This window comes from Leopardus geoffroyi, chromosome E3 (assembly GCF_018350155.1).
Source record: "Leopardus geoffroyi isolate Oge1 chromosome E3, O.geoffroyi_Oge1_pat1.0, whole genome shotgun sequence".
In the NCBI taxonomy this organism is placed as follows: Eukaryota; Metazoa; Chordata; class Mammalia; order Carnivora; family Felidae; genus Leopardus; species Leopardus geoffroyi.
Genome location: NC_059340.1, coordinates 27,874,332 through 27,900,541, shown reverse-complemented (window position 1 = coordinate 27,900,541; position 26,210 = coordinate 27,874,332). Strand labels below are relative to the sequence as shown.

The 26,210-nt window shown below is 49.5% G+C and overlaps 1 protein-coding gene across 1 annotated transcript in view; it reads left to right on the top strand.

The window, feature by feature from the left end:
- The window catches only part of XYLT1 (xylosyltransferase 1), a 311,997-nt gene that overhangs the window by 204,122 nt on the left and 81,665 nt on the right, over positions 1–26,210 (top strand). Inside the window, exon 4 of the mRNA XM_045460172.1 lies at positions 25,127–25,299. Within this exon, the coding sequence (XP_045316128.1) occupies positions 25,127–25,299 (173 nt within the window). The remainder of the gene's footprint in view (positions 1–25,126; positions 25,300–26,210) is intronic.

The window sequence follows — 26,210 nt, the reverse complement described above, 5'->3', positions numbered from 1 at the left end:
GGAGGGCATCTTTTGGGATGAGCACTGGGTGTTGTATGGAAACCAATTTGACAATAAATTTCATATATTAAAAAAAAAGTAACAAAAAATGTTCTGCTTAAACTCTTAATAATTTTTGAACAAGCTGCCCCACATTTTCTCTGGCACTGGGCCATGCAAATTATGGGGGCAGTCTTACAAAAGGGGAAGGACCAGGGAAGTGACAGAGCCCACGGGGGTATGGCTGAAGACCAGACAAGAGTTGGTGTAAAAGGAAACGGTGAGAACGTCAAGGACACAGACCGGTTATAAATTGGAAAAATGCGTATACGTGTGTGTTCGTGTTATAAGAATCGGTGCCTTGTGAGGTCATGCGGGACAGACTGTCTGATCAGACGGCCCTTTCTGGAAGGCTAGTGACCACGTTTGGTAGGCTGAGCTGCTCTTAAACCGAGAGTTGGTCGCCTGTGGCACACAGACTAAATCCAGCCCGCTCTGGTTTTGTAAGTCAGGTTTAATTGGAATGCAGCCACGTGCATCTCTGCAGGGGTTGTCTGTGGCTATTCTCCCAGACGATGGCACAGCAGAGTAGTAGTCACGACAGAAAACAGTATGGCCGCAAAGCCCTAACTGTTTACCATCTGGCCCCTTACAGAAAAAGTTTGCTGACTCCTTCCTGTCTTCACCTAGGGGGTGCCTCTCTGTAAGAGGGGCCAGGAAGTGGGGTCCCAGGCAGTCAGCCTCTTCCCCACCTGTAACTATACACAAGAGGGGAGAATGGATTTTGACGGATCACAGGCTGTGTGTGCTACACCCATTTTATAGATTTGGAGGCTGAGGAGGCTTCAGGAGATGAAACCTCTTGCTCACAGCCACAGAGCAAGTAAGTGACTCAGCCAGCCCACAGAGAGAGGCCTGCCTCACTTGAAAGTACAATGTACTTGCTGGTTGGGTTTTTTGTTTTTTTTTTCTCTTGAGCTGATACAGACAGACACCTGTCATTTCCCCGTTTCCCCCAGCATCCTTTTCCTCTCTTCAAAAAATAAATATGTACATTCTCCCTTTTGTCAATCTTATTCCAGGATCTGACATCATGGTTTTTTGAGTGAGATAGAATATTAGGCGAAGTCAACTTGTGTCAAAAAAAAAAAAAAAAGATACTATAAATTTATTCTCTAAAGCCCGAATCAGTTTACACTATGTGCTATGCGTGCCCTGGGCTAGGTGCTTGGGATGTAAGATTGAATAAATTGTCCAGGTATAATAAATAAGAAAATTCGTTAATTGGTGACATAAAGTATGTGTTTTCTACACTGCATCAGCTCACAAGCAGTACAATCACTCAGTGGTGGGGTTGAGTAGGAGTTGCCACACAGTACAACCCTTGGTCCAGGGCACTCTGCTCAGACTGAGGAGGGAAGCGAGCTAAGTCAAAAGTGCATCCTGTCCTCCAGGGGAGATGAGACTTGCACGTGCGTGCTCCGTGTGGAAGGCAGTGCCGCTAAAGGGATTTGTTCACCCATTTGCTCATTGAAGAAAGCTACAGTGTTGAGGCCAGTAACTACGCGATCGTGCCTTTGCCAACCTCCGTGCCTTGCTTCCCCTCCTGCCGACTGGCTGATAACAGGATGTGAGCAAGGCTGAGAACATCTAGAATGGCTGACAGCTACGAGATGGTTCCTTTCAGCCACACCCTCTAAGTAGGGCATATGGGCTCATCCTCCCACGTATTTTATTTCCATTTTTCATTTAGGGAAACTAGAACCTCACAGAGGTTCTTCTAACTTCTTCAGATCGTGCAGCGAGCAGGTACTGGCCCTAGAGCTTTCTGCCTTCACAGCCCAGATGTACAGTCACTGTATTAGGGCAACATTAGCTAATTGACCAAACGGGCAGAGTAATGTATAATGCGTCAGACAGGAAGGAGGTTTACTGGCCCCGCTCCAAGTAGTGATTGACGGACCCAGGCCCCTTCCATCTTGTGGCTCCACCTTCTCCAGCACATGGCATCCAAGGCGGCCATGCTCTTGGGCACCCAGGGGAGGAAGAAAAAGCACGGAGGGGGTGAGGGGGAAATATCCACGGGTTAAGCCTAGAACTTAGGCTCGTGACTTATACTTAGCTTTTTCAACTAAAGCACAGCCATTTGACAAGATGTAACTGCAGAGGATGCTGGGAAGCAGGTGCCAGTGGATGCCAGGGGAAAACCGGCAGTGGGTTTGATGGAGAGCCTCCACCACTCTGCTTCTTCTACTGCTCTGGTCTTGATTCCCTCACTTTCCAGCTATTTCTAGGCGAGCCAGAGGCCGCTGGCCCTTTTGAAGGACATGTGACCACATACGTGACCACATGGCTCTTTTCTGATAAAAGGGTCACCTTCCACGATGCAGGGAACACATCTCCAAGAAGCATTCCTCTGTTAATGTGGCTGTGTATCTGACAGGGATATGGGGCACGGGGGAAGGCAAGGTTAGTAATTTAGTTGTCATTGGCTGACAGGTTAGTCTTAGAATATGTTCCCCGCAATTCAAGGCTTGCAAGAGAGAGGCACTTAACAAATGTCAGCTTCCCGCGCCCCCCGCCCCCCCATAGCTGCCTCACACTGACCCTGACACATTCCGAGAGTGTCTCAGCACGATTCCATTGGTGCCTCTCCCCCACCCACCCCCCTTGGTATTCTTGCCTCTCCTGCCCGGTGAGGTTTCCCCGGGTGTGGCCGCAAATAGTGGCCATCACAATCACCAGAGGAGCTCCGGGAGCTGCATTTTTTCCTAATTCATTTATTTTGAGAGAAACAAAGAGCAAGTAGGGGAGGGGCAGAGAGCAAGAATCCCAAGCAGGCTCCACGCTGTCAGCACAGAGCCCCACGCGGGTCTTGAACTCACAGAACTGTGAGATCCTGACCTGAGCTGAAACCAAGAGTCAGATGCTTAACCGACTGAGCCACTCAGGCGCCCCCTAGGGACCTGCGTGTTTAATGGTACCTTCTTGAGAATCCCTGGCTCCAAGCAGTTCCTCCGCTCCGGCACTTGACATTGGGAATCAGAGGAACCCCGTGGTGGGGGTGGGGCTGCCCTACGCACCCTGGGATGTGAGGCAGCATCCCTGGCCTCTGTCCCCTGCATATGAGTAGCACCTTCTCACCAGTCCTGATAACCGAGAACGTCTTCAGACGTTGCTAAATGCTCCCTGGAGGCCCAAATTGCCTCTGGGTTCATTAGAGCGTTACTCACTATGTTTCTGTGTCATAAACTGAATGTTCCTCAGGGACCCATGTTGCCTTCTCTGTCATCCACTCCTACGCTTCTGGGCGAGGTCCTGTGACCCGGTCTCCCTATCACTGGGAGTGATGGTTCACTTCCTGCCTGAGGCAGTTATGCGTGGGTATGAATTCTTCACACGGGTCCCCTTCTCCTCTGTGTGCTTGGTGTCAGAGGACTTGGGGGGAGTGAAGTAGAAACAGCTTGGGTCCTCAAGGACCTCTCGGAGGACAGCAGCTCAGCAGGGAGAAATGAACCCAGCACAGCCAGCAACGTGACGAGGAGATGTTAGGGCTGCAGAGCCTTGCATGGCCCTGGGTCACACAGGTCCCGGTGCTGAGGCTTCCCGTGAGAAGCAGTCACCTTCCCTTCCCTTCTTCATCTGTCATCTGATACAGGCTCGTGATGCGTTTAAGGCAGAACAGGGTAGGGGCTCTGAAATCACATGAGCCGCGGTTCACAGCCCAGCTTGGCCACCAGCTGTGCGATCTCGATCATCTTGCCTGACCTCTGTCAGTCTCCTCTGTAAGATGAGGTTGGTGACGGCTCCTGCCTCCCCGTGTTTTATGAGAATGGAATGAAAAACACTGCAACAGAACCAACAGAAAAAACCCAGAGACACACGACTCCGCGCCTGGCATGTCGTAAGCGCTTGACCAAACGTTAGCCTTTATGAATGTTAGGTTTCTGCCAGGCTCAGTAGACACATTGTTTCTCGGATCAGCATCTTTAGCAAAGTCCCATTTCTTTCCAGTCGATGGGTTCCCATAGCTTTATTGACCAAAGGACTAGTTTCTGTTGATATTGAAAAGGAATGACAGCAAGTGGACAAGGACAGGGACCTCCAGACCACTCTGTCAGAGGAATGTGGATTGGAGGTGATGGTTGCCGACAGCGTTAGAGTCATGATGGAGTCTAACATGAGGGTATACTGGAAGACGCTGCAGAAGGAATGTCCATGTTATTCTGGAATCCCACGTTTTTTAATGTTTGTTTTTGAGAGCGAGCATGAGCAGGGGAGGAGCAGAGAGAGAGGGAGAGAGAGGATCTGAAGTGGGATCTGTTCTGACAGCAGTGAGCCCAACGCGGGCCTCGAACTCACCAACCGTGAGATCATGACCTGAGCAGAAGTCGGACGCTTAACCAGCCGAGCCACCCAGGGGCCCCTCAAGTAGTTCCCATTGAATGCCTGACTGCCTACTGTGTGCCAGGACGCAGGAATAAAAAGGAAAGCCATCTTTGCCCATTTTCTCATGCCTTAAATCTTGAGTCATCCGTTGCTTTTAAGAAATAAAAGGAAATAAACAAGCAGGCACATTTCCTGCCCAGGGTGAGGTTTCACTTGTTCGGAAAGACAAGCAGATGGTCGTGTCTGCCCAGGCACACAGGAGGGCATCAAAAATCAGCAGGGCGCACTGGCCCGAGTCCCCTAAATTCGTCCATGCCCTACTGCCCCTTCTCCTCTCAAGCACAGTACACTGAGGACGCGTGGGTGACCTGGCCCGGGTGACAGCTTGCTCAATTTTGAGTTACGCTTGTGTTTTTTTGTTTTTTTTTGTTTTTTTTCCAAAAGGCAGTTTCAACAATTTCTACCCACTGATGCATTATTTAACCAAATGTCATTTCTCTGCCTCTCTCATTTAAGTATCATCTGTTAGGTTTACACATTGGTACACCCATGAAATTAACATTACACGTGTTTCCTTTTGGAGCTGACTGAATTTAATTTAATTTAAATTGTTGTCACTGTCGGTGGCCTTCGAAAGCTGTAATAGTGCGGGTCCCCTCTCCTCAAAGGCTTATCTTAACCCCATCCTGTCTCGAAAGCTCCGACTGCCCTTTGCCCTGGAGCTCTCTTGTCCGATGTCTAGGGCATGTTTAAGGTGAGTTTTTTATGCCACTTCATTTATAGGGGTTCTTGTTTAGGAGAGGGTATTCTCAGACGCCCCCTAACTTAGGTGCAGCTTCTGAGCCGTGGTTGAGAAATCGAGGTGTCCTTGGTCTTCCAGGCTAATCAAGGAGGGGCGAAAGGTTCACAGGAACGAGAACTCTAAATGAGCACGTTGGGAGACCTGATTCGTACAGATACCATGGCAGAGGGTGGTTATCCCCACCGCGAAGCTATATATGGTGAAAGGCAGGACACAGCATTCATCCCATTCCATGCTCATGTTAGAGACTCGGTGGGAGAGGAAGTGTGTCCATCTGGTCCAGTGCCGGCCACCCCAGCAGCAAGTATTTGATAATTATTCCCCAAATAAGTGGTATATCTGTTCTATTAAGTGCTGTTCCCCCCAGGGTGTCGTGCCATCAGACACTCACAATTACTTAACGAATGAATGAATCCGTGCTGTCACATGCCCAGGAGGCTTAACTTTTTTTCTATGGTGATCGTAGGGTATGCTAGTGCAGGGTCCTAATCAAGAGCACTGTTTAACCATAGGCTGATGGCTCTTAGTCACTCTCAGGAAGGAGAATGACAAACAGAACAGGTGTCCTCGGTGTAGCAGGAGCAAACCGAAATGAGCTGGGGAGCACGTTTGGCATGGGCTTGGAGGGTGGTATGGGGCGGAGTGATTGTATAATAACAATTTTCATATACTGGAGAGGCTGGTCCACAGCAGAAGCGGTGGTGCTAATCTTCAAAGGCAGAATTAGGACCTACAGAGAAAACCTTCTGGTGGGCGTATTTTGAAAGAAAACAGCTATTGATCAACACTGACCACAAGTATGGCTGGCTGCTTCTTAAAGCACTTAGGTTCCCGTCTTTGGAGGCATTCAAGAAAGAACTGAATGGCCCTTCATCGTGTATTCAATATGTTTTTGTCATTCCACTGGAGAAATTTGAAAAATAAGGAAATGTAAAGTAAAAAGACAAACAACTACAAAAAAAAACCAGAAGTCCTTCTCCCTGTTTTTTTCATCCTTCATAGTAAGATTTTTTACCTCTTAAGACCTTGATACATGGCCTTCCCTTTGCCTGAAATGACAGCCTCTTTACCTGGCTCCCTCTTCCTCATGTTTAAGATGTTGGCTTCACTGTTGCATCTTCAGAAAAGTATAAAGACCGGATCGGCCTTTGATCCCCTGGCCCCATCTTCTCCCTCCTTTGCATTAAGCCTTTCCTTCATTGAATTCAACACCTTTTGTAAAATAGGTTTGTCTCTCCTTTCCACCCTCCCCCCGCCCCCTCCCCCATCCCAGTTAAGTATAAGGTCCTTGAAGATAAATTCAATATGTGTTTTGTTCTTCTATGCATCCCTGGCACCTGGCAGGGTAACTGATCCTAGTAGACATTCATTGAATATTTGTGAAGGTAGAGGAAGGAAGGAAGGAAGGAAGGTAGGTTGGTTGAATGAATGAATATCTGTGTTCATTGACACAGAAGAGATGTCAAGGGTATATTGAAACTAGAATGTGTACGACAGAGCAGGATGTATATGATTATATGTAGTGTGGGTGCATAGAAATACTTGGAAAATCTTCACCAACGTGTAAACAGTGGTGATCTCTAGATGCTTTCATGTGCGAGGGGTTTCTCCCTTTATGTTGCTCTGCCTGCTTGAATTTTCTAACAGTGAGTATGTATTATCTGCAAAGAAATCAAAGAAACACCCAGACCAAGCAAAGGAATGACTCTAGACAGGGTTAAACACGAGCTCCTTCCTTGAACCCTAGCGAGGTGCAGCTCCCGAGCATGGCCCCACACCCAGGTGTCACTCACCCTTGCAGGGAAACGGATCTGTTGAGATCCCAAGTGCACTTGGGGGGCTCCCTGTTCCCCATTGCCATGAGCTCTCTAGTACATGGTGGTGGGGTTTTTTTATTTTTTAAAATTCTTTTCGTATTTATTTTTGAGAGAGAGAGAGCGTGAGCAGAGGAGGGGCAGAGAGAGAGGAAGACAGAGTCCGAAGCAGGCTCCAGACTCCAAGCTGTCAGCACAGAGCCCAATGTGAGTCTCGAACCCATGAACCGTGAGATCGTGACCTGAGCCGAAGTCAGATGCTTAACCAACTGAGCCACCCAGGAACCCCGTTATACATATGTGTGTGTGTGTGTGTATTTGTGTGTGTGTGTGTGTGTGTAATTTTTTTTTGAGAGAGAGAGAGAGAGTTATGAGTAGGGAAAGGACAGAGAGAGAGAGAGAGACAGAGAATCCCAAGCAGGCTGTACAGTCAGCACAGAGCCCTATGTGCTGGCTCAAACCCTCAAATCGTGAGATCGTGACCTGAACTGAAATCAAGAATCGGACGCTTCACTCACTGAGCCACTCAGGCGTCCCTGGTCCGTGTGTTTCACTAGCTATGTCTTCTTTCAACAGAAATGTATTCAGTGTGTCTCAGGTGCTCCTGGCTTTGTCCCCAGGCATCTGGTTAGGCCTTGGAGAGGCAGAAGTAAAGAAGGCGTAATTCCTGCCCTCTAGGAGCAAAGCCTAATGCTGTGCTGGGTTGACAGTTGCTTCCCTTACCGTTGAAATGAACTGGCGGGGTGCCCGGATGGCTCAGTCGGTTGAGCGTCCGACTCTTGGTTTCGCCCCAGGTCATGATGCTGCGGTTTGTTAGTTCAAGCCCCACACTGGGCTCTGTGTTGGCAACACAGAGCCTGCTTGGGATTCTCTCTCTCCCTCTCTCTGAAAATAAATAAACGTTGAAAGAAAGAAAAAAGAAAAGAAAAGAAAAGGAGAAACCATTAGCTGTGGGTTGGTTGGCCAAGAGGATGGCTATGCTTCTGCATCCACCCAGTGCTTGTTTCTCAGAAGGCAGGATGGCAGAGTATTCTGTACTCAGGCTGCCTGTATCCACATCCTGGCCCGTAACTCCCCAGCCGTTTGGCCCCAAGCAGTTGACCCACTCCCTCTGTGCCTCAGTTTCCCTATCTGTTAAATGGGGATGGTGGTGGCGCTTCCCTTGTAAGTTCGCTGCAGGGTCTAAACGAAGCGACCCATGAACAAGCTTGGCCGAGTGACCCGTGCACCAACACGAGCCTGTGTGTTTACCCCTGTCCGCACCGTGTGATGTGGCAGCATTAACGTGACAAATGGGCAACAATTTGGGGGAATGTCCCATTTTAAAAAGAAGGCACCTGCAGAACATATTTATGGTTTATGGTCAGGAGACAGCATTAATGGCCCATAATGTGATTACTATGAGGATTTTTATTAGGAAAATTCCAACCAATTCGGCGTTAATTAATGTACTGTTACTTGAGAGTGTTACTCTTCCAGTCCTTGGTGAGTTGGAGAAAATAAACCTGTTGTCAAAACCCTTACCCTGAGAAGTAAATAAGAGCTGTTCCCTCTTCCAGTGGCTCCATTTGTAATAAAAATAGATGAGTCTCTGCATTTTTCCACAGCAGTATTTATTGAGCCCGGGAGTGCCTTCAGCAGAGGAGAGAAGGACAGAGATGAAAATGTCAAGCGACAGGAAGGCTCGCAGGAGAACTTGGGAAATGGTAACCTCAGGGTCAAAAAGGCAGGGAGCACGGATGAAGCAGCATTCTCGACACCCCAAACCTCAGACCACAGCGCGTGGGTCTTGGCCCCACTCCCCCTCCTGTCTGCATCAGGCAGCCATGCACCGAGCACCATCCCATCTGCGAACCGCAAAATGGGTCCTGCCTGCAGTGTGCACCGCCCCGCCATCCATAACAAGCCTCTTAGGATGGCTTGTCACTCTCTTGCACTGCAGTCCCTAAGATGGTGCCCAGGACCCTGTGTGATGATGTCTCTCCATCCCAGTCCCACCACGTGCTTTAGCTGGGCCTCGGTGTTGCAGCCACCCTGGCCCTCCTCCCTGTCCTGTCATTTACTGCACTGTCTTTCCTCACGGGCCTTGGCACGTGCTGATTCCTCTATGTGGGGACACTGTCCCCTTCCTGTTTACTTAGTTAACTAACTTCTCACTCTACCTGGAGATCTTAGATCTTAGCCCAAGAAATGCATCCCCTGCCCTCCTCGAGTAGTGTACTAAGCAGCTCTGGGCACCTTCAACACCAGAAAGTTATTTTCTCATGCTTCTGGAGGCCAGAAGTCCAAGACTGGGGTGCCAGCTGGTCGGGTTCTGGTGAGAGCCGTGTTCCTGACTTGCAGATGACCAGTTCTTGCCACATCCTCACATGGCGGACAGAATACAAGCTCTTTCCTGTCTCTTCTCACAAGGGCTCTGATCCCGTATGACCAGGGTTCTGCCCTAATGATCCCACTTAATCACCGCCCCCCCTTCAAAGTCCATCTCCAATGCGGTCACCTGCGGGTTAGGGCTTTGATGTACGAATTTGGGTTGGGGACACAATTCAGTTCATATGGCGAGCTGGTGTCTGAGGAAAAGGGAAGGGCAGCCCAGCACGGTGAGGAGCAGAAGCAGGGGGTCGATGACATTCAGCTAGGTTGCAGCCTCACGGAAAGGGTCGCTGGGCGAGCACAGTGGGAAATAAAATTGGAAAGGAGAAGCAAGAACTTGAATGCAGCCCCTCGCATGTCATGATTTAAGGTGATAGTAATAGGGCCACCATTCGGTTTTCTTCCTGTGGTGGAAACGGTCTGGGGAATATTCAGGTGTTCGTTGCCGGTCTTCTCTTCGGGAGAGTCTTCCGCTCCTGAGCCAAGGCTCTCTGTGGCACAGGCGTCGCTCTGTTACCTGCTCCCATAACTGCTCCTGGTTACGGTTGCTGAGTATCAAACCACCCCATGTAGAACACTGCACTTTTTCATTCCAGTGGAGACTGCAGGTCAGGAATCTGAGGCGAGCACAGAGAAGAAGACAGGTGATTGGAGGGACAAAATTGCCCCAGGTTCAGAGCCCCTGCTACGTAGTGTGCACTTCCCTGAATGACTCCCGAGATTCCTCCCTACAAGGCAGGAGTCAGTATTTGCCCTCGTTTTTGTTTTTTTTCTTTAATTTTTTTTTAATTTATTTTTTGAGAGAGAGACATAGAGTGTGAGCGGGAGAGGGTCAGAGAGAGAGGGAGACACAGAATCTGAAGCGGGCTCCAGGCTCTAAGCTATCAGCACAGAGCCTGATGTGGGGCTTGAACCCACAAACTGTGAGATCATGACCTGAGCCAAAGTCAGACGCTTAATCGACTGAGCCACCCAGGCACTCCCGCACTCGTTTTACTGATGAGGAGCTAGAGCGTTAGGTGATAGAACTTGCCCAACCTCACAGAGTCACAGTGGGTGAAGAGCTAAGGTTTGAACCCAGATCTCATGGATTTCAGAGCCAAACTTCTTTCCACTTGGCCATCCCGCCTTTCCAGAGTGACTGTCCATGTTGGCAAGAAGGAAGTAGGCCATCGTGGCCAAGAATCTCCTGCCTCCCCATGGGGTGAGAGGTTCTCAAGCCACAGTCATACTGATCCCTCTATGGGACTTTGGGAAATGCTGAGCGGACGGGGCATTGGGTGGGGCGATGTTAAATGTCCTTGAGTGCATGAGACAACCCTACCCAACGGAGAAGTTGTCTCTCCTCAAATGCCGGTAGTTTCTGTTGAGAATCCCTACTTAAGAAGGGGAGAATAGGTGACATACTCATTGGTACTGAAACCGTCTGAAAGGTTGCTCAAGTACAGTAGGAAGCTGTTAGTTTCCTCGTACAGTTTAGCTTAGGGGTTGTCTTGGTCCTTTGTGCTTTAAGAAAGTACCACAGAGTAAGTGGCTTATAAAGAACAGAAATTGATTGTTTATACTTCTGGAGGCTGAGAAGTCTAAGATAGAGGGTGCCCGTAGATCCGGTGTATGGTGAGGACCTACTTCCTACACAGCTGTCTTCCCTTTATGTCCTCGCTTGGCAGAAGGGCGAGGGAGCCCCCTGAGATTTCTATTATTTGGGCACAGGCCCCATCGCATTTGTGAGGACTCTGCCCTAATGACTTACCTAATCACCTCCCAAAGGCCCCACCTCCTAATATCATCACCTGGGGCATTAGGCTTTCAACACAGGCGTTTGGGAGTTGGGGACACAAATCTTGATACCATAGTAGAGGTTAAAAACCCTCATTTTAGGGGCACCCGGGTGGCTCGGTCGGTTAAGTGTCCGACTTCAGCCCAGGTCATGATCTCACCATCCATGAGTTAGAGCCCCGCGTTGGGCTTTGTGCTGACAGCTCGGAGCCTGGAGCCTGCTTCAGATCTGTGTCTCCCTCTCTGTCTCTCTGCCCCTCCCCTGTTCTCACCCTGTCTATCTCTCTGTCTCAAAAATAAACATAAAAAAAATTTTTTAAGCCCTCGTTTTAGTGGCTGACTGAGATTTGAATGCTGGTTTTGCACCTTATGAGCTAGCCAGGTCAAGCATCCGGTCTGAGTCTCAACTTCCTTATCCGTAAAATAGGACTAAGCAGGGTATCTCTCCACAACGTTCTGCTGTAAGAAGTAAATGAAATAATGTCTGTTGAGAAACACTCAGCCTGAGGCCTGGCACACAGCAGTAGCTGTTATCATAATGGCCCTTTCATCCGGATGCCAGGGAAAAGTTAACATCAGCAGGATGGACACGAGCTTGCAGGACCGAGAGCAGCATTTTCACAGATGATGTGTAACAGGCAAAGTGACTGGGACCCAGTGAATTGCGGCGAAATGTACCATACGCCATCAATATCTATCCCACCAGTTTCCATTTATTGAGCAGTACATCATTAGAATATCCCTGGGCTCTCGACAATAAAATCAATAAGACGGTTCAGCCATGGGCTGTGGTTTAATAACTCCAGACTTGAATGGAGGGGAAAAAAAAATCAGTGAGCAGGAACATTTCCTGAGTGCTTGGTCGGGGGTGGAGGGAGGCATTTTCTCAGAGTGGGAGGAAAAATAACAGTGAGCTAGGCTTCGGTGTCTGGAGGAGCAGGAGGCCATGGGGATTTGAGGAGGAGTCTGGAGATGTATCTGGGTGTAAAGCTACACCTTGAGACACGTGGTTTTGTAAAGGTGGTTGAAAAGAAAAGAAGGTATCCAAAAGGTGGTTCTCAACCCTGACTGCACATCGGACCCCCTGGGAGCTTTAAAAAATTGCCACCACTGTCACCCACCAAAGTTACTAAATTAGAATTTCTTGGGGCAGAGCCAAAGCATGGATTTCGTTTGTTTTGTTTTGGTTTGTTTATGAAGATGCTCAGGTGATTCTAATGTGCACCTGGGGTTAAAAAATCACTAGCCTACTGTGCCTGCTTGGGATTTTCTCTCTACCTCTCTCTGTCCCTCCCCCACTCCCTCACTTATGCAATCTCTCTCTCAAAATAGACTCAAAAAAAAAAAAAAAAAAAAAGAATCACTAGCCTAGGCTAGTGATTTTTCAAATGTTAGCTTGCACCAGAATCACCTGGAAGGCTTGTCAAATAAAATGCAGAGGTGCTGGGCCCCATGCCCAGAGTTTCAGAGTCGGAAGCTCTGGGTGGACTGAAATTTGCATTTCCAGTAGGTTCTCAGGTATTGCTGATGCTGATGATCAAAGACCACATTTTAAGACCTTCCGTTCCACAGCAGTGCTTTTCCATGGAGAGCGATGGTGTCCATTTTCCCAGGGGACGTTTGTCAATGAATGGAGACGTTTGGGGAAGGTGCTACTGGCATCGAGTGGGTACAGACCAAAGATGTGACAGAGACGTGCATCCTACAATGCACAGGACGACCCTCACCTCCCACAACCGAGGATCTGGCCCTAAGTGTCAGTTGTGCCAAGGTTGAGAAACCCCTTTGGGCCCCGTGGGATCCTGAGCAAAGCTGGGAATGCTGAGGTTCTTGCCAGGCAAAGTCTGCACGTGGAACATGGTATTTGAAGTCAGATCCACTTGTACCCTAATCTCTTTTCCACCTCCTGGCTCTGTGACCTTGAGCTCCTTCTCCTCGCTGATCCCAGGACAATTATCCACGAATGGGGATAATTTCCATCCGCGGCATTTCTATGAGAGGTAGAAGCCTGTAAAAGAACCTCATGAATGTTAAGTGCCCCACAAATTGGAGTGAAAATCGAAAGGATGGTGTTTGTCAGCACAGCCATGGCTCCGTCTCCCTAGCGGGAAGATGGTCCCTCAGAGCCTCCCCTAGAAAAGTCCTGAACAAAACCTGGTTCCCTGAAGCCGGCTGGGAAGGCCAGGAGTGTAGGAAGGACCTGCGAGTCCTTCCGTGAAGTGTGGATGGGGCTGCTGGGGCATCAGCCTGTAGCTGGTCTTCACCTCCCCTCATTTGTTTAACAAACTCAGCACGTCCCAGGTGGGGAAGCAGGCCTGTGGAGCCTAATTAATATTCCTGAAGCTTCCTTCACCCCTCAGCCCTCTTCACCGTTTTCCCGTATCCACATTCCACCTGCCCTATTATTCTCATAATGTTTTCATGGCAGGAGACTCACTCTCATTTTTACTTAAGTCAGTTTTATTTTCAGAGTAATTTTGCATCACTGCCGTAAGTGGAAATCTTGCTATCGCTTGCCATAAAGAGGCAGGAACCACGCAAGGGCATTCGGTGGCATTCGGCGCTGGCCGGTACTCCCTTCGCTTGCCAAAGATGCCGGTCCGTGTGATCCATGGATTCCGCTTCTGGGGGTAGACCCAAAAGAACTGAAGGCAGGTCTCAGAGGCCTCTCAACACCCAGTTCCACAGCAGCGTTACTCGCAAGAACCAAAAGGTGGAGGCACACCAGCTATTCACCTGCCCATGAGAGGATAAACCAGAATGTGGTCTGTCCTTAACAGTGGAAGATGACTCCACTTGAGAAGTAAAGGAAATCTTGCCATCCGCTACAGCACGTATGACCTCTAGGCACATTAGGCTAGAAACCAGACCCAAAAGAGCATCTGTTCTGTGATTCCACTTCGGCGAAATCTCCTGGAGCGGTCACATTCATGGAGACAGAGAGAGTGGTGGTCGCCTGGGGCTTGGGGGAAGAGAGTATAGGAGCTGTGGTTTAATGAGGATTCCAGATGTGCAAGATGGAAAGTGCTGGTGACAATTGCACGACAGAATGGATGGGCTTAACACTCCTGAATGGTATGCTTAAGAATGGTTAAGATGGCAAGCGTTATGCACACTTGGGCACAGTTTGACCCAAAAGGAAGTTCAGAATGCTTGGAGGGCCTTTAGGGGACTTGAAAGAAGGGAGAGGGGCAGGGTCAAGGATGGCTTTGCCGAGAAAGGTTCATTGCTCCTGAGCCCTGAAGGGTGCTGGCCTGGCCACCTTTACCCTTGGAGCGGTGTTCTCCCAGCTCCCCCCAGCCGACTCCATGGTCCCCTTGTGAGACCCTCTCCCCTCCTTCTCCCTAAGTCCAACTGGTGGTAATTTGATGGCATTGAATTAGCTCCCAGGCTGGAGGGCAGCTGGGCATTTTCCTGGTGCTCAGCAAGGGTCCCCAAGCTGCCAAAAGCCTCAAGGAAAAGTGGAGACCCAGCGCTCGGCCAGTTCACCCGATGAGTGGAGACAGTCAGGCCTGCATCCTCCACTTCGGCCTCCCGGCCCCCAAACCTGGGCGCAGCTGCCAGGCTTAATCCACCGGACAGAAATCATTCATTCACTGAGACCTCCACGCTGGGCTCCACTCTGTGCTGGGCCAGGGCAGAAGGGTGGTGACGGCGTCCTAGGAAAGGTGAAACCTGGCCGTGGCCCGTGGGGAACTGATAGCTATCAAAAACCGAACTGACATGGTGTCTCTATGCAGGGTCCTGTCATGCGACCATGACAGAGAAGGGAATCCTGCGGTGGGGGATGGCATGGATAGACCTCGAGGGCATCATGCCAAGTGGGATAAGCTGGAGAGAGAAAGACAGATACTGCCTGGTATCGCTTACATGTGGAAACTAGGAAGGAAGGGAGGGACGGAGGGAAAAGAAAGGAAAAAGCCAAGGTCCTAGAAATAGTAGAAAAGTGGCTGCAGGGTCTGAGGGATGGGGGAAATAGGGAAAGGTGGGTGCAAGGGTGAAAACTCTGAGTTTTAAGATGAATGAGCTCTGCGGGGCTGATGTAAAACATGGTGGCTGTAGTTGATAACACCGTATTGTATAATTGAAATTTGCTGAGAGTAGACCTTAAATGTTCACACACACACACACACACACACACACACACACACACACTCACACAGAAGATGATAAATATGTGAGGTGATGGATGTGTTAATTAACTAGATGGATGGGGGACCCATTTACAGTGTATATCAAAGAACTACAATGTACACTTTATGTATTTCAAAATTTTATGTCACTTATACCTCCATAAAGCTGAAGAGAGACAAGAGGAGGGAGGGCAAGAGAGAAAAAGGAAGGGAAGGGGAGGGAAGGAGAAAGGAAAGGAAAGAAAGAAGAAAGGAAGGAACGGGACAGGAGGTCAGTTCAGGGAAGCCAACCCCACTTTCAGAGAAGGAAGCTTTCTATGCACTGGTGCTAATTCTGTAAGGGTAGGGTCCCAGACTATGGAAATTTCGTCTCCCTCATCTGGCACACTGACACACAGGTTTTGGAGCCCGGCAGGCCTGAGTGTTTGTCTTTGTCCTGGCACTCGACAGAGAAGGTGACTTGTCATCAGTTAGTGCCCCCTTGGCCTCAGAATCCTTCTTGGTAAGATGGGATTATCAAAAATTAAAAAAAAAATTTTTTGTAATGTTTATTTTTGAGAGACCAAGCACGAACAGGCAGACGAGGGGCAGGGAGGGAGAGGCAGACACAGAATCCGAAGCAGGCTCCAGGCTCTGAGCTGTCAGCACAGAGCCCGACGCGGGCCTCGAACCCACGAACCAAAAATCATGACCTGAGTCGAAGTCAGACGCTTAACTCACTGAGCCACCCAGGCGCCCCTTGGTACCTGCTTCCTTAGACCTTGGGAGAATGACACCATGCGTGGATAGTGCTTAGGACATAGTAAGTGCTCAGTCTACCTAGACATATCATTACTGTTTTGTAAGGGTTAGAGAGGTCAAGGAAGGGAAGTGACTTGCCCAGGGTCCCATGGCTGGATCACAGCAGAAGCAGGATTGGGACCCAGACTTGGGGCCTTTGGTGCACTTGCCCTCACACCCCGGCCAGCTTTCTAGGCACACTGAGAGCAGGACTTCTTTCTGGGCACTGGGCATCTCCCAAGTACTGGTCACCAGAATTCCGCATTGAAGTCTCCCAGTGGGGAAAGGCACCCCCACCCAGGTCTGACAAAGAATCTACCACCGTCAGGGGCTGTCCCCCGAGCGATGTGAATCCTGCCCCTGTGCAGTGAGCCTGCCGCCAGTTGGAAGCCGTGTCCCATCCGCAGTCACGAATCACTGCACAACTCCGTGGGGTCAGGGACAGATTGCTCATCGCTCTTTATTTTTCGTGTACATGCTTTATCCTATTGTGGTAAGAACACTTAACATGAGATCTATCCTGTCAACACATCTGCAAGTGCCCAGCACTGGTCACTCAAGGTACAATGTTGTGCAGCTGGACCCTAGAGCCTGTTCGTCTTGCTGGCCTGAAACTTTCTGCTCATTGCTAGTAATCCCCCCGCCCCAGCCTCTAGCAGCCACCAGCCCACTCTGATTCTCTGCAGTTGACCACTCTCGCCACCTCACACTCGGGCAATCATGCCGTATTTGCCTTTCCACGACGGGCTTCTTTCGCCGAGCCTCACGCCCTCAACGTTCATCCCAATGGGAATGAACAACAGTACAGATGCTCCTCAAAAAATAAAAAAATAGAGCTACGAGGAACCATCCCATTTTACAGAGGAAGAACCGAGGATCAGAAAGGAACTCTGTCTTCCCAGAGTCTCTACTGGGAAGTGACAAAGCTGGCCACTGGTGCGGAAGTGCAGCCCACAGCCTCCCAGGCAGCAGGAAGCTGGTCATGATCCAGCTCGGAACCTCCTGATCCGAGTGCCACGTGCGCGCAACCTTGTGTCCACATGTCTCCCTTCCCGACTCAACCAACCCTCTTATTTGGAACCGAGTCACAAAGCTGCTTCTCTTGCCGCAGGCCCGAGAGGCCCTCTCAGAGTATAAATAGCATTGAGGGCTTTGTTGGTGGAGCAACTCTTCCAATCAAGTGGCTTTTTTGGATTTGGTTTTTGTTTGCTTGGTTTGGGTTTGGGATTTTTTTTATTTTAGCGGTGTCCTGGAAGTTGTATTTATTTTTACTATTTTTTTTAATGGAGATAGAGTGAACGTATAGCATTCGTTCCAGGTGGACACTGTCATTACCTGGTAGTGGGATTCACCGCAAAAGGATCGCGGCCGTAAGTCGCTCCCGTTGGCCGCATTTACTCATCGCGGTGTGAGGCGCGCACTGCGGAGGACTCCGGCTGTGGACGTTGGCTTGGAAGCTGCGTGTGCACAGCTCTCGGAGCCTGAGAGGCTTGGGGGTTGAGCCTGCAACTGGGCCCATTAGTTAAACCAAGCTTGCTGCTGATCCTTGTGGATGAACGCCCTCGTAGAGATGATGACATGAACACTGACGCCGCGGACGCTCTTGTCTATTGAGCATTTACTGCACGACAGGCGCAGTGCCGGGTACCGGACGCGAACATTCACGTGATGCAGGTGCTGTGATTATCACATGCCCATTTTACAGATGGGAAAGGTGAGGCTTGGAGAGCTTGTGTAACTTGTTCAAGGTCTGCCTGACCAGAGGCAATGCTCTTCGGCCCCGCACCTTGTTTCTTCCTCCCAGGCAGTATTCCTGCAAGGTTATTACCAGCATCACGATATTTGCCCAACACATCAACCCTTGCAAAAGCCGCTTCATCTTCCCCACCTCCCTGGAGCCTAAGCATCACATAGTCCTCGTCTGACCCATGACCGTGATGAGAAACGCGGAGTTTGGGCAACAGGCCGAGTGCAGCACAGATAGAAACTGGCAGGACTCTCCGTGATTCCCTTTGCTTGGCCTTCACACCTGCATCGCAAAAATAGGTTTGATATTCTTCCCCGCAAACATGGCTTGTTAACTTTGGTCTGAAGTCAGCTTCTCCCGCTGTCCCTAATCACTCTGATTCTTCCACTTACTTCCTGTCTTGTGTCACAGGAACCTGATTACGTTGTGAAATGCATCGGGGGGGTTTTTTGTTGATTTTTTTTTTTTTTTTTAGGAGCTGGGCAGTATTTGGGTCTTAGTCTGTGGAGACACACATGGCTCCGGCCACATGTCGTTATCTGCCCTGCAGCTGAAAGCCAGCTGACATGCTTCTTCTAGAAGCAACCTTCCCTCTTTTTGTAATGGTGACAGTTTGATCGAGCATAGTGGCAACAATAGGGCTCTGACATCACAGACTAGCTTCATCCCCAGCACAGCCACGTCCCAAGTGGGACTTGTCTGAGCTCCAGCTTCCTCAGTCATATAATGGAAGGACAGTGACTCTCCTCATAGGGGTTTGGGTAGAAGTAAGAAAAAAAAAATCATGGATAGAAATTGCTTAACACGTAGCAGCACTCAATAAACAGTTTGGTATTAGAATTATCGATTAGGCCTCACCTTTGTTATGTTTCATGATAAATGTAATCCATTTTACCAAATGCAGATAATGCAGAAAAGTATAAATAAGAGAGGAAAACTGTCACGTCACCATATGAACCTCTGTTAATATTTGGGATCATGTCTTATAAAACGTTAGGGGTTATAGACTAGAACTTCTCTTTTGCTTGATAGATTATAGACAAGTCTATATCAGTATGTATTAATAACACCTTTTAGGCGATTCCGGTTTTGGACCAGTATAAACACTATTGAGGTCAAGGCCCCAGGACCTTTGCACTTGCTACACTGGCTGCCAGCAACCTCCTCATCCCTGATAATAACATGGCTCACTCCCTCATCTTAATCAGAGTTTGTTCGCATATCCCCACATCAGCCTTCCCCGGCCACCATGGTTAAATAAACCCCTTCCCTTAACACGCCTTTGTTCTCTTTTTCATAACCTTTATCACTATCTGCAACTGTATTTTCTATTTGCTTTTTTTTTTTTATTATTGGCTTTCCATCCTGCTAGACTAAGCAGCATTCAGGGAAGGACTCTCTTGTGTCCACTAATATGACAAGAACTATGCTTGGCACATTCAAGACACCAGGTGAATGAATAAATGAACAAAAGAGCCTTCTATATGTAGAGACTTATACGCTTGCCTTCTCCTAACCTTAATTAAGATAGATTCCTGGGGGCGGAGTTACTGGGTCAAGGGCTATGTTTAAAATTATAATTCTTGCGACCACATCAGTGCTGGCCAAGCCGTGGCAGCTTCCCGCCCCCCGCCCCCCAACCTCCCGCCAGCAGCATGGGAGAGAAGGTTTCTCCACTTCCGGCTCGTGCTGGGAATCTCACCACAGTCCGTTGAAGACGTACTGCATAGAAGACTTTTCAGGACCGCGGCCCCCGCAGTGGTGGCCGGGGTGTGGAGGGGGCCACCGCAGGGCCCGTCTCCGCCCTGTCTGCGGTGTGGCTTCTTGTCCTCCCCAGCTCCCCCACCCGCCGGCCCCCACCGTGTCAGAGCTGCTTGCCGGAAAGGTCATTACAGGAGCCAGGGGCGTGCGACAACAATGGGAAGCTGGTGGCTGGCAGCTGGCAAAGGGCATCGTGTGAACCTCAGCCCTTGGGAGCCGCACCCCCACCCGGCCACCATGTGGGCACAAAACTTGCTCGTTCCCTCTCTGGTTATTCAGTGAAACGCATCGAGGTCCTACTACGTGCCAGAATGGGGGGCCGTTATGGGTGTGTTTCCGGAGCCAGCCATCCTGCCGCTTTGGGTGGGGCTCTGGGCCTCGGCTCCTGCCTCCGTCACCGGGCCCCTGAGAGAGGCAGAGCTGCCAGGTGAGGGGGCAGCAGGCGAGGCCTGGGGCCTTTTTGCACTCTGACATCCTGGGGGTTCGTTTGCCTTTGCCCTGAGGGATGCTCGTTAGCTGCGGAAGCTCGGTGGACCCGGCTTCTCCATCGTGGCTCCCTCTTTCCTTGTCTCTTCCTGTCTCTCTGTATCTGATTACATGGTTTGTCTCTGTTCATACCTGTGTAGGTCTCTGGCTTTCTCGGCGCTTCTGTGTGTGTTTCTCCCTCCATATGTGGGAGGAAGGGGGCGGTCTTTCTGCCTGCAGCTCTCCCTCCATTTTTCTCTCAATGGGATTGCGGCCTCTCTGTGTCCCTGCTCCCTCTCTGCCTCTGTCTCTCTGTCTTTGTCTATTTCTGTCTGTCTGTCTCTCTGCCCCTCAGCCCTGTCTTCATCCTCCCCTGTGTGTGTGTGTGTCTCCTTTCTTCAGGTATTTCAGTTCTTTCCTGCCCACCCCTATCCCCAAAATAGCCGGACTCCAGAGGAACCTGGGGTTTTTTGTTCCTTCTTCTCTTGGTTGCTCCCCACACCAGCTGTCTGACCCGGGGATGGCTTTCAGTCCAGAGGCTCTGTTGCTGGAGTGATAGTGCCTGATTTCCCTGGGGCTTGGTTCCTTTTCCTCAGAGGGGAAGCATTCACATCTGTGTCTGTCTGTCCGTGAATCTGTTCTTCTTTCTAAAACCCTAAAGAAAGTTACAAAAGGTTTTCTTGGACATCAGTGCACAAATCTCTTTAAAGATCAGCACATGGGGGGCTCCTGGGGGGGCTCAGCCAGTTAAGCATCCACCTTTGGCTCGGGTCATGATCTTTCAGTTTGTGGGTTCGAGCCCCACATCAGGCTCTGTGCTGACAGCTCACAGCCTGCAGCCTGCTTTGGATTCTGTCTCCCTCTCTCTCTGCCTGCCCTCCCTCCCTCCCTCCCTCTCCCTCTCTCTCTCTCTCTCTCTCAAAAATAAACACTAAAAACATTTTTTTTAATTAAAAGAAAAAAGATCTGCACAGGGTCTGACGCCAAACCTCTCTCTCTACCCTCTGATGCCCTGGAGGCAGGTAGAGGTAGCAGACTGGATTTGGGCTTGTGTGTGACCCTGGGAGACATGCTGATTTCTCTGAGCCTCACAGGCTGACCCTGCATTCCCCCAGAGCCAAGTATCTCTCCCGCAAACCTGGTCCGGCACAGGCTGATGGGGAGCAGGCCCTCAAGTGACATCAGCTCCTCTGGACTGGAGCAGCGGCTCGTGTCCAGAATGCATTCCTTCCTTCCATTCATTCATTCACCCCTTCAGCAGCATGGCAAGAGATATCCACGGCCAGAGACCACCGGCTGATCCTAGAGGCCCAGGAAGCTGCAGGTGTGGGGAGCTCCAGATCAGTGTTACCCAGACACCTTGGGGTAGGGATGAGCAGTGTTACCTGAGGACCAGCAGGAGCCCCTGCAGAGTGAACTTCCTAGAAAATACGGTGTCATGGGCCACCTTTAGGCCTTTGAAAAACCACCCGATGAAGTCCAGGTGGTAAAAAGGGGCACAGGTAGCCGTTGTTTCTAAACTTTGTTAAATAGTCTCCAAGGAAGGGAAGGCGAGGTCGCAGCCAGCATGGTGAAGATCAGTATGTTGCCTTTAGGCTGCAGTCATGGGAAGGAGAATATAAGCTTTTCTTACACGTTATCATCTTTTTACTTTGGATTCTCACATTCCTTAGTCCATTCATAATCCATTTGTGAAAACAGGCTCACATCCTACGTGTCTTAGCACTTCAGGCGTTGTCCAGGGCTGGCATGTGGGGGGTTTTAAGGATGCTGGGTGGGTGGGTGGATGGATGGATGGATAGTTGTGTGAGTGTCTAAAGGGACACGATTCCTCCAGGCATGCCCCTCTCATATAATCACCAGGAAAGCCCAGAGTATTTGTGATTGGTTTGGAGGGAAGATTAGAGGGTGGTTAGGATAACCCTTTCTGGTTGCTGCTCAGTCTGTCTGCAACAAGAGCCAAGATGGTAATTATCCCCAGGATCGCAGCTACTGACTGAACAGCCAAGGAGCCAAAGACGCTGGGATCCACCACGAGTGCTTAAAAAGATGGGCTCAGAAGCTTTGAGCTGAACTTCCTAAGGTGCCCCCTAGCTCTGCAGGCAGACCGCTCACCCCTTCCCCACTCCGAGGGCAAGCTGAAGACACTCCTATCCTAAAACAAGTGACCGTTGTCTTCTGTTTGCCCCAGCTGGCTGAGCTCCTCAAAGATAAGGATTTTTTTCCCTGAATTTTATTTTACTGGTACCTAGCACAGTATTTGGCAAAGAGGTACAGGCTAAATTAATATGGCATGAATCACCAAGTTGATAGTTGGAAGAGTGGGGGCATGGGTGATTTCCTTTGAGGATGCTGGGTAAGTGGATGGAAGGATGGTTTCAAAGGTGATGAGTGGATGGATGGGTGCATGGATGAATGGATGCTTGGTTTTCTGGATGATAAGCTGTTGAGTGCTGTGCTGGATGGGTTGTCGAATGGTTTGCTGGATGGGTGGTTGGATTTCGATGGATGGATGGATGAAAAGGTGGGATCTTATTGGCCATCGAGAGTCAGCCTCCCATGTAACATAGGAATCCTTCCTGCAGTGCCTATGATAGGCCTTGAATGCATGTCTACCTAGCCTTAATGACTAACTTACAGGCTATTTCGTTAAAAAGCATAATTGAGTAGGGGCTGTTTTGTTTTTTATATTCTCTTTTAGAGAGAGTGTACATGAACAGGGAAAAGGGGCAGAGGGAGAGAGAGAATCTTAAGCAGCCTCCATGGTCAGCACAGAGCCTGATACGGGGCTTGATCCCACGACCCTGGGATCATGACCTGAGCCAAAATGAAAAGCTTGACGCTTACCCGACTGAGCCACCCAGGAGCCCCTCTGGTGTTTCCTGTCCTCTCCTCAACTCAAGCAGAATTGTTATAAACTTTTCCAAAGTCTAGGTGTGGTACCGTAGTATATGTTAGTGTTTAAGGACATAGGCTCTGGAAATGGATCCAGGTTCGAATCTCAGCTGAATAATTAAAGCATTGTGACCTTGAATAAACAAATCCCTTGTCCTCTCTAAGCTACGGTTTCCTCACTTGCAAAATGGGGATAATAGCACTATCGTGCAGGGGTTGTTAAGAGGATTGAGTGAAATAATGAAGGGCAAGGGCTGGTCGGCGCTCGGTGAAACGTATTGTTATTATCATGGACCGAACCAAAATGTACCCTCCTATCGCTTTTTTTTTTTTTCCAGCGAGAACCAGATGTGTGCCAGATCCTGTTATAGCATTGAGTGTTCATTGATAAACGACACTGAAATAGCCTCTCATCTCTTGGAGCTTATGTCCTAGTGGAGTGTTCAAACAATAAGTAAACAGATAAACAATTTCAGATGGTATTAAATGCTATGCAGAAATTGAGATACGGTGAGGTGAAAGAGAGTGATGTGGCTGGTGGCAGCAGGTGTTCTTCTGTTGAGCTGTGAACTAATGACAAGCTACAGCCATGCAAAGATCTAGGGAGAGGGTGTTCCAGGTAACAGGAATAGCCAGTGAGAAGGTCCTGAGGCAAAAATGAAACGGCTCAAGGAAAAGAAAGAAGGCCAGGTAGCAAGGTAGACGGTAAGGCGCGCAGGGCGCAGAGGGCCTCAGGAGGTAGGTCATGTAGGCCGTAAAGGCTGGGCCACGTGATCTGGACATCATCCATGTTAATTTCATCCTGTCTTCTGGAACAGCATAGAAGGAGCCGTGTTCATCTGGCAGTCGCTCAGCTTTCCAGTGACAGCGGCAGGCTCCCAGTCTCCAGAGCTCCAGACTAACCGCTCCTGGTTCTCTGTTTTCCAAGCTGACATCCTGAGACACCTGCAACGTTCTGGGTCTCCTAAACCTAGAATCCAGAAGAAATCAAGTTTGACTCAAAGGCAGTCAGGCAGAAGAAAGGCAGAAGATCTCTAGTCAAAATTGTAATGAACTAAACCAGCAGGCTGTGTTCCTCCTTGAAGCCCTGCCCTTGGAGTGTTTGCAAGGGAAAGGAGGAGAAAAGGAATCTTTAAGGCTATTCTAGGGTAAAAGACATATGGAACCACATAGATGCAGGTGGTTCTGGTCTAGCATCTGGGCTTTCAAAGAAAACCAAGAGATGATGGTGGCTGACCTCCAGCAGGACTGATAGAGCTAACTCAGGCGGGGTCATGAGGATCCCATGACTCAGCAGTGCCTCCTCTGTGTTGGCTTTTGTCTCAGAAAAAAATCTTTGTCCAGGTGGGGATAAATGGGCTCTTAGAGTCTTGCAGTTTTATGTATTGCAGAAAGGGAGCCTCTCTAATCTACTTGTTGCAACAAAAGTCTGGAATTCTACTGTCTTCTTGGCTAATTAGCTTCTTTGGGTCACACATCCATCTCTGAACCATACAGACTGTTCATTGCCAGAGAGGTACAGTGTTCTGATTGGCCAGGCCTTAAGCTCTGTGACCTTCCCTGTCACCGATCATGGAGACCCTCCCCATCCATGTAGACTAAGGATGGAGGAGGGGGACGATGCCCCCCAACGTCCTGTATGAGAAAGTTTTCATTTTGGGAGATGACTTAGTTCTAGAGACCTTCTGCGTGACATTGTGCTTAAAATCAACAATACTCGGCTGTGATCTTAAAAGTGTAAGATACCATATTTTCTGTTCTTACCACAATTTTTACGAAAAAGTGTGCTGTTAGGAGGAGAAGGAAGAGTGGGTGCTGGACAGGCAAAGCCAGCTCGTGTATCTTGTGTTTTCCAGCTCAGAAATACCTCCTCCTTCCCCTGCAGTTCAGAGACACAACTCTTACACCTCTCATTTCCTCCCGCCTTGTTCTATAGTTTAATACATGTGCTTAGGTCTCCATCAGCTTTTTTAAAGCTTCTTGGGGTTTTGGAACCCTGCCTTTGTGGACCTCATGGTCCCCCACATTTGTACCAGGACGTTGTAAGTGTCCACGACAAGCTTAGTTAAGCTGGGTTAGGTGTCAGGGCCCGATGTGATGACCGTGCCTTTCAAATAGTCCCCAATTGAAGCATTAGAGAAACTCCCTGTCTCTCACCAAAGAACCTCTGGGCCTCACCCACCTCTGTGGTCTCTTGGGTTGTCCCCAGGCAAAGCCAACAAGAACGTTCAGTGGGACGAGGATTCGGTGGAGTACATGCTGGCCAACCCAGTCAGAATCGCCTTCGTCCTGGTGGTCCACGGCCGGGCCTCTCGGCAGCTGCAGCGCATGTTCAAGGCCATTTACCACAAAGACCATTTCTACTACATCCACGTGGACAAGGTGAGGAACTCCTCCCCCGCTTGCCACCCCTTGCTGCCTTTCTTGGCCCGTCTGTCTGCCCCTCTCCAAGCTGCCCTGCCTCTCAGGCAAGTCTGATAGTCTAATCAGCTGCTTCTCCTTGTAGCATTTGGTCTGGGGGAGAGAGAAAAAGAGAGAGAGAGGCAGAGTATGTGTGTGGGGGTGGGGGGGGGGTGGTTTCAGAGTCCCCAGTTGTGACTTGAGACTTTATCTGTAAACGTTGTTTTTCTTACCTCTTTTTCCTCACTGCCCCACTGCCCGATACAGTGCCTGCTGCTTTGTGAGCGGGGCTATCCCAGGGGTGGGCACACATGTCCCAGAAAGGGCCAGATGGTAAATATTTTAGGCTATGTGGGCTCTACTCTCTCTGCTGCAGCAACTCCGCTCTGCAATGTAGCGTGAAAGCAGCCATAAGAAGTGTATAAATGAGTATGTGCGGCTGTGTTCCAATAAAACTTTATTTATAAAAACCCCGCAGCCGACTTATGCCTGAGGTAGAGGTTTCTGTCGGTCTGCTGACCTGACACGATTATGTCAGCAGTCGAGGAGGAAAAACGGGATGCTTGATCACAGAAGGACTTTGGGAAGGTCATGGAGAAGTTCCATCCCTCAACATACACACCAGGTTTAGACACAGTCATACTTTTTAGCTTATTATCCTCAGACCACATGCCTCAGTCTTGTATTAAAATGCAGCATCCCAGGCACCAGCCCACACAGAGTGAACCATCAGCTCAGAGGTGGGGCCAGGGAATCTGCATTTCAAGTACCTAAAACAAGTTTTTAAAAATAATAGTTTCACCCAGCCACATAGAAAGACCCTGCAGGCCTGAACCAGTTACTTGGCAAAGTCCAGTATGTTCAGAAGCCCTGTCAACTAGAAGGGAAGGGAC